The sequence below is a fragment of the Bos javanicus genome, chromosome 10 (genome assembly GCF_032452875.1).
Source record: "Bos javanicus breed banteng chromosome 10, ARS-OSU_banteng_1.0, whole genome shotgun sequence".
Classification (NCBI taxonomy): Eukaryota; Metazoa; Chordata; class Mammalia; order Artiodactyla; family Bovidae; genus Bos; species Bos javanicus.
Window position 1 is genome coordinate 25,200,058 of NC_083877.1, and position 8,844 is coordinate 25,208,901.

Here is an 8,844-nt window from a genome sequence, read left to right on the forward strand (position 1 = left end):
ACTGCATCACCCAGGATAGGATAATAGTACCTGAGGAACCAGGAGGACAGCTTACTTGGGTGGGGCATCCCTGGAAGGCTACACTTCTAGGCAGTGGCACAGGAGAGGCAAACCTGAGAAAAGAGGCTTCCCACAGATGCCCATCCAACCTGCCCCATGAACCTAGGAGAGTAAAAGAGAGGTTGTCACTGAGACACACTGTACTTAATACCACCATTATGTCAATTACCACAAAAATTCAGATCAGAGAGGTAGTGAAGAAAGCCTGGACCAAAAGTCAGGAGGCCCAAGCTCTAGACCCAGTTATTACCCCAGTTTTTTATAAACTTGGGCCAGTTGCTTTATCTCTCTGTGTTTTGTTTTCTCTATTTATTTAAAAAAAAAGGTTAGGTAAACTCTCAGATCCCATTAAGAACTGAGACCTTCAGCAGATATGAAGCTTGATTTATTTTGAGGGACATCGTAACAGAACTGAAATTGTGGAAACGGTTGATAGCGTCCCCTTCCTGGAATACAAACTACGCACAATAGACCATGACAAGAGACCATCTCCTCTCGTCTTCTCTTCCCACAACCCATATTATTTTGCACCGAAAGATCTCAACAACAAAAAAGCTAAAGTATGTCATAGAAATAACCTATGAATACTTTGCATAAACAAAAATATTTTCTTCAAATATTGTTCTCCATCCCTATTCATCCACATTCTTTCAAATGTGATTATCATAATCTTTCTGATCTTGTCTTATACATTAAACCAATATATACGTAAATTAGATCATCAAAAAAAAAAAAAAGAACTGAGACCTTGTGACTCTATATAATATATACATTTCGTTTTTTAATATTTGTTTACTAATTTGAGTGCACCACCAGGTCTTAGTTGCAGCATGTGGGACCTAATTCTCTGACAGGGATCGAACCCAGGCCCCCTGCAGTGGGAATGTGGAGTCTTAGCCACTGGACCACCAGGAAAGTCCCAATATATACATTTTTTACAAAATTAGTGATGCTTGGGTCAAAAGTAGGCTAATCTTTTTTAAAAGCAACTACTGTTGATTTACCGTGGTCCAGTAAGTCAGACAAGAGAGTTGTAATTTAAAAGAACTGAGGATAATCTAGCCAAGACAGTGATGCTGTTAGGCATGGACTTTGACCTCCAGATTAAGAATGAGCAAGTCTGTCCTCAACTCAGAGGTGGAGGAGAAGCAAGCCTCCCTGTACCCTCTCTAGATTTCCTAAGTTTTCCTGGGTTCGATCCAGCCTCCTCTAAAGTATTGTTCAAAGAACATCTCAGCCACATTGCCAGCAGCTTGGTGAAAATCTTCTGCCTCCAGAAATCTAGATTACTGAAATTACAGTCTCAGGGTATGATGGCAGAGCAAACAAGGAAGTAAGGGTGTGGGCTAGTGAACATGTGGTCAACAGGACAATAAAGAAAACTATGTTCAAGGTCAGAATTTGTATAACCCTGGAAAAATTACTTATTGAGAGTAAGAAGAACCTTCATTTCTTCTCCTATAAAAATCTGTAACCTAAAGCTAAACACTGATATTTTATACAATAAGGGAGAAATAAGTTATTTGATTTCTCCCTGACCAAGATTGTTTTACATCTCTTAGTGAATCAATTTTTTCTATTCTTTTGTTCCAAAAGTGTGTGTTTAGCAACTGCTATGTGTCCAGCATGATTTAAGATGCTGAATGGGGATTTTAAAATGAGATACTTCACTAGAAATTCTAGATGGAGAGAAGTCATAAACACAGAAGAACCTAAGTGGCCAAATGAGTGATGCAGATATTAAGTGGGTTTTTTTTTCTAATTTTCGACAGGAGTGTCCAACGGTGAGAATGGAAGAGGCTGTTCTACTCAATCAAACAACTGTAGTGACATGTTTTCGGCTCAGAGGTTTATCTATCAATCAGAATGTGCAGATGGCTGCATTTGCCATGTTCCTTGTTTTCTATGTCCTGACACTGATTGGAAACATCCTCATCGTCATAACTATTATCGATGACCATCATCTCCATACCCCCATGTATTTCTTTCTCAGCAACCTATCCTTTATCGATGTGTGCCACTCCACCGTCACTGTCCCCAAGATGCTGATAGACACCTGGTCAGAGGAGAAGCTCATCTCCTTTGATGCCTGTGTAACTCAGATGTTCTTCCTGCACCTCTTCGCCTGCACAGAGATCTTTCTCCTCACTGTCATGGCTTATGATCGGTATGTGGCTATTTGCAAGCCCCTGCAGTACATGACAGTGATGAGCTGGAAAGTGTGTGTGCTGCTGGCTGTGGCCCTCTGGACAGGGGGTACTATCCACTCCATAGCGCTGACCTCGCTCACCATCAAGCTGCCCTACTGTGATCCTGATGAGATTGACAACTTCTTCTGTGATGTGCCTCAGGTGATCAAACTGGCCTGCACTGATACCCACATCATTGAGATTCTCATCGTCTCCAACAGTGGGCTGATCTCCGTGGTCTGTTTTGTGGTCCTTGTGGTGTCCTACGCAGTCATCCTGGTGAGTCTGAGGCAGCAGATCTCAGAAGGCCGGCGGAAGGCCCTGTCCACCTGTGCAGCCCACCTCACCGTGGTCACACTCTTTCTGGGACACTGCATCTTCATCTATTCCCGTCCATCCACCAGCCTCCCAGAGGACAAGGTGGTGTCTGTGTTTTTCACCGCTGTCACACCCCTGCTGAACCCTATCATCTACACCCTTCGGAATGAAGACATGAAAAATGCCTTGAACAAGTTAATGGGGAGGGTGAAGGGAAGAGAAAAAAAATGAAAATGTCTAAGCCCTTATGGTGCTTGGTGTTCCAAATTAAAGAAATGCCTAGCAAAGATATGTTACAAGCCACATTTATCAATCTATATGACTTGTGAAACTATATTCCAGTCCAATATCTGACAATCATAGCAATTACTATGATTTTTAATATCTTCCACAGGCTGGAAATTGTTCTAGGCACTGCGCAATTACTTAATTCTCACAACAACCCTGTGAGGTATGTATAAGCTTGTTTACACATGAAGAAGCCAAAGCTCAAAAAAGCAAACAGCATGCCCAAGGTCACCCAGCTAGGAAATGATGAAGGTAGGATGTTAAGCCAAATGTATCAACACAAACATGTTATTTTCCTTACATCATGGTTCCTATCCCTGCTTTTGTGTTAGGGTGATAACCAAAGTCTAAACAAATGTTCAGATTTCTGGGCAGCACTTGCCAACATCATTCACTCAGACATTTGCCTCAATAGCTTTGCAAACACTGGTAAAGCAGACAAAGTAAGTTTGCAAATGACTTCAGTAATGCAGAAGGAAGACTTTGAACCACTGAAGTTGATATCCTCAAGTGTTCAGCAAAAACTCTTCCATTAAGACAATACAGTGGGGATATCTTATTATCCATTCATCTGACAAATATTTACTGAGCGTCTATTATGTGCTAAGTACTAGGTTAGTAATCATAAATAAAATACATAGTCCTCCTTTTACGCTGTTTAGAGTTTAGTGAGAATAGAAGACAAAAATATGTGGGAAGAGAATTTGGGGAAGAATGGATACATGCATATGTATTGCTGAGTCCCTTAGTGTTCACCTCAAACTATCACAACATTGTCTGTTAATCAGCTATACTCCAATACAAAATAAAAAGGTTTTTTAAAAAAGAAAACAAAATATAAGCAAATTTCAATTACAGATCATGACAAATGCCATGAAAGACAATGATGTTAGAGAGTTATAGAAGAGACGGTCTCTAGATTGCTTAGTTAAGAAGGGCCTCTCTGAGGAAATGCCATTTACGCTAAGATCTGAAAGATGAAAAAAGAGCCAACCACGAGAAAAGAAAGGTGATGAACTTTCTAGGCACAGGAAATGGCAGATGTAAAGATCTATGTTTAGAAAGAACTTGGCCTGTTCCAAGAAATAAAAGACCAATGTGGACACCACCCTTATGGCAGAAAGTGAAGAGGAACTAAAAAGCCTCTTGATGAAAGTGAAAGAGGAGAGTGAAGAAGTTGGCTTCAAGCTCAACATTCAGAAAACTAACATCAAGGCATCTGGTCCCATCACTTCATGGGAAATAGATGGGGAAACAGTGGAAACAGTGTCAGACTTTTTCTTTTTGGGCTTCAAAATCACTGCAGATGGTGACTGTAGCCATGAAATTAAAAGACGCTTACTCCTTGGAAGAAAAGTTATGACCAACCTAGATAGCATATTCAAAAGCAGAGACATTACTTTGCCAACAAAGGTCCATCTAGTCAAGGCTATGGTTTTTCCTGTTGTCATGTATGGATGTGAGAGTTGGACTGTGAAGAGAGCTGAGCACTGAAGAATTGATGCTTTTGAACTGTGGTGTTGGAGAAGACTCTTGAGAGTCCCTTGGACTGCAAGGAGATCCAACCAGTCCATTCTGAAGGAGATCAGCCCTGGGATTTCTTTGGAAGGAATGATGCTAAAGCTGAAACTCCAGTCCTTTGGCCACTTCATGCGAAGAGTTGACTCATTGGAAAAGACTCTGATGCTGGGAGGGATTGGGGGCAGGAGGAGAAGGGGACGACAGAGGATGAGATGGCTGGATGACATCACCAACTCGATGGACGTGAGTTTGAGTGAACTCCGGGAGTTGGTGATGGACAGGGAGGCCTCGTGTGCTGTGATTCATGGGGTCGCAAAGAGTCAGACACGACTGAGTGACTGACCTCAACTGAATTGACAAAAATTGAATATATTTAAAGTGTACAACATGATAATTTCATTATTACCACAATCAATTCTAATTAACACATCCATCACCTCACACAGTTACTGTGCATCTGTCTGTCTGTCTGGTGAGGATACTTAGGATCTGCTCTCTCAACAATTTTCAAGTATACAATAGAGTATTATCAACTATTGTTATCGTGCTATACATTAAATCCCCAGAACTTATTTATCTTACAACTGAAAGTTTGGCTGAATTATTTTCTGAAGGCAATAGAAGAGAATCCATTTCCTTCCCTTTTTCAGTTTCTAGAGACCACCCAGATTCCTGTTAGTAACCCCCTTCTCTGTCTTTAAAGCCAGCAATATCGAATCTCTCTGACTTTTGTAGTCATATCTCCCTCTGATTCTCCTTTGTTTCCCTCTTCTATCTTTAAGAACATTTGGGATTACATTAGGTCTACCTGGATAATCTAGGCTACTATTTCTATCTCAAAGTCAACTGACTAGCAAACCTTAATCTCTGTTTGCTGTTCAACCTGAAATATTAACAGGTTCCAGAGACTGGATGCAAACATCTTTGGGGGACTCTCACTTTGTTTACCACATCACCTGTAACACTTTCTTCTTTCCTTTGTCACAAATTCCAAAAAGCTCTAACTAAATTTAGTATTTAATTGTAATAACTAACTCATCACTATTTCCTGGTACATGTAATTACTCTAATTCTTATAAATTCTGATTTCTCTTTTATTGAACATTACTATTTTTTATATTTTGATATTAAAAGCTACCATAAATCACATTTTTATAAAATAGAAAAGGAACAGTTTCAGACCAATAACCACCACAATGTAGATTCAAACATTCTTCACATAATAGCAATATGTGAAAACAACAATCAGTAATGTTTTTAAAAAAATAATGCATTATGACTATATACAGTTTATCCCAACAGAGCAAAGAAGTCAAGCATAAAATTGTACATAGTGTATGATTCAATTTACATGAAACTCTAGGAAAGACAAATTTAGTTTACAGCAAGAAAAAATCAGATGCTTGGGTGCTTGGGTGGGGATAAGATTATTGGCTGGGAAGGTTCTGAAGAAATTTTGGGGGGGTGATAGAAATGTTCTATATCTTGACTAGGGAGATAGTTGCGTAAGTGAACCTTTGTCACATTTTATCAAACTGTACAATTTAAATGAGTACCTTTTATGTAATTAATTTCTACCTTAACAAAGTTTATTTTAAAGTAAGTTCCAATAGATCTCCACCTTGATTTTGTAAAAAATAAAGTACTACCAAAAGTACAGACTGTGTGTAGAGATAAATAAGAGAATTACTCTCAAAGTGCCAAAGTTTAATTCAATATAAATATGTTGCTGTTATAGTTTTAACTGCTAAGTCATGTCCAACTCTTTGAGACCCATGGACCTCCTCTGCCCATGGAATTTCCCAGGCAAGAATTCTGGAGTGGATTGCCATTCCCTTCTCAAGCGAATCTTCCCAACCCAGGGATTGAACTCACATCTCCCTGCATTGGCAAATGGATTCTTTATCTCTGAGCAACCATGGAAACCAATAAATACCATATAAAGCTTAAATAAACACCTTGAAAATACATTTGAAAGTAGGATCCCTATAATGTATAAAACACAGGTATAATGTACAGCTTCCCAGAGGTAATAACCTACAGAACTGTACAAATCAAAAAAATAGGTTCTCTCAGAACGCTACATGTTCCTGAAACTAAGACTATGCCCCCAAAGTCTGTGTGTTCTTTTACTGGTGAAACTAGAAGTTTTCTTTAAACTTGTCCCAATCCTTTTCCCTTACATGTTACAACAGGTATCTTTTCCTTTATTTAAGCAATAGTTGATAAGTCCCCCTCTTTAGTTCAGAAGTCTGGCCTGAAATGACTCTCCAGGTCATTTCACCTAATAACTTAGATTTCTTACTCTTAGTCACTCATTAGAGATATGACCAAAATAATATCTATAATTCCATGTCCATCATGTACACGATTTCATGGAAAAAACTTGCCTCTGTCGGAGACGCTTCATGGCATTTTTTACTTCCTCATTCCTCAAGGTGTAAATGAGGGGATTCAGCACAGGGGTGACCATCGTGTAGAAGACAGATACCACCTTGTCACTGGAGAAGTTGGTGTCTGGGTGAGTGTAGAGGAAGATACATGGCCCAAAGAAGAGGGCAACCACCATGAAGTGGGCTGAGCAGGTAGACAGGGCTTTCCTGCGCCCTTCAGCTGATTGTTTTCTAAGAGAAACCAAGATGACCATGTAGGAGGTGACCAAAGCCAGAAAACAGAAGAGGGAGATGGTTCCACTATTGGACACAATCAGCATTCCTGTGAGATATGTATCTGTGCAGGCCAGCTTGATGACAGGAGGAACATCACAGAAGTAGCTATCAATTACATTAAGGCCACAGTAAGGTAGGCGAATGGTCAAGAAGGTCTGCACCAGTGAGTGAATGGTACCCCCCAACCAGAGAGCAAAGACAAGCTGTACGCAGACCCTCATGTCCATCACATTGGGGTAGTGTAATGGCACACAGATGGCTACATAACGATCATAGGCCATAACAGTCAGCAGAAAGATCTCAGCACAGGCAAACAGATGTAGGAAGAAGAGCTGTGCAATGCAGTTGTCAAAGGAAATGGTCTTCCTCTCCAAAAGCAAACCCTCCAGCATCTTGGGCACTGTGACAGATGAGTGGCAGATGTCAATAAAGGACAGATTGCTCAGGAAGAAATACATGGGGATATGAAGACGTGGAGTAAAGACTATGGTAACCATGATCAGAATGTTCCCCAAAAGGGTTAGCACATACATGACTGAGAATGCCATGAAAAATAATATCTCCAGTACCCAGGTATCAGTGAGTCCCAAGAAGACAAATTGAGTCACTCTTGTTTGGTTTAGAGCATCCATCCGATAAGCTTCCAAAGGACCTTTTGGGGAAAAAAAAAATATGAACAGTAATTTAGCCTTAATGCTATAGGAGTGGAACTAACAGAAGTGACTCTGAATTTCTATCTGGGTTGCTTATTTATTATCATGGTATGTAGAGTATAAGATCAATTTAATTACAATTGTTATAATATCCAATCTTCCTTGGTGACTTAGTCGGTAAAGAATCTGCCTGCAATGCAGGAGACCCAGGTTTGATCCCTGGGTCAGGAAGATCCCCTGGAGAAGGATGACAACCCACTCCAGTATTCTTGCCTGAAAAATCCCATCGATACAGAAGCCTGACGGGCTGCAGTCCATGGGGTTGCAAGAGTCAGACACGACTTAGCAACTAAACTACATATTATACCCAGTATATATCAGGAGCCATTCCATGCACTTTATATACACCATTCTGTTTAGCCATAACTGTACCATTGCATGGGCTTCTGCACTGGCTCAGCAATAAAGAATCTGCCTGCAATGCAGGAACCGCAAGAGATGTGGGTTTGATCCCTGGATGGGGAAGATCCCCTGGAGCAGAGCATGGCAACCACCTCAGTATTCTTTCCTGGAGAATCCCATGAACAGAGGAGCCTGGCAGGCTACAGTCCATAGGGTCACTGATAGTCAGACAGAACTGAAGCAACTTAGCACGCATAAACGCACCATTGCATAAGCATTATTGTTCCTGTCTTGCAGGTAAGCGAGCTCTACAAGAATAAATAAATTGCCCAAAACCCTTAGCCACTAGTTGGGTGATTTTTTCATTTCAGTCTAACCCACAGGCAACACCAATTTAGAATTCTAAAATACAACTCCCAGCTAAAATCATTCACTACTTCACTCTTCCTATCAAAAATACCTTCAAAGCCTGCAACTGTCTGCTACATTTATTTGCTACTTCCATCTTGTTACTTTCCAAAATCCTTGTTTGTTATTTATGTTGTTCCCTCTGCTCAGAAAACATAACCATTTAATCAACTGTACTCTCTTCATTGCTGACTCTCAAAATACTATTCATCTTCTAAAATTACCTCAAAGAGCAGTACCTTTAGGAAAACACAACTGATGCAATCAAATCTTATCACTTCCCTTCATACTTCTTTTATCTAAAAGAAAGTATAAAATAAGATATCTGTTTCTGCT

At 40.1% G+C, this 8,844-nt stretch overlaps 2 protein-coding genes across 2 annotated transcripts; one reads left to right on the forward strand and one right to left on the reverse strand.

Annotated features, from left to right (window-relative positions):
- Positions 1 to 1,721: 1,721 nt before the first annotated feature.
- Positions 1,722 to 2,798, forward strand: LOC133255344 (olfactory receptor 4E1). The gene has a single exon (XM_061429810.1). It carries the CDS (start codon positions 1,785 to 1,787, stop codon positions 2,796 to 2,798), a length of 1,014 nt encoding a protein of 337 aa, XP_061285794.1. The 5' UTR covers positions 1,722 to 1,784.
- A 3,937-nt stretch (positions 2,799 to 6,735) lies between these two features.
- On the reverse strand, positions 6,736 to 7,698 carry LOC133255345 (olfactory receptor 4E2). Its single transcript, XM_061429811.1, has one exon. It carries the CDS (start codon positions 7,675 to 7,677, stop codon positions 6,736 to 6,738), a length of 942 nt encoding a protein of 313 aa, XP_061285795.1. The 5' UTR covers positions 7,678 to 7,698.
- Between the last annotated feature and the right edge of the window lie 1,146 nt (positions 7,699 to 8,844).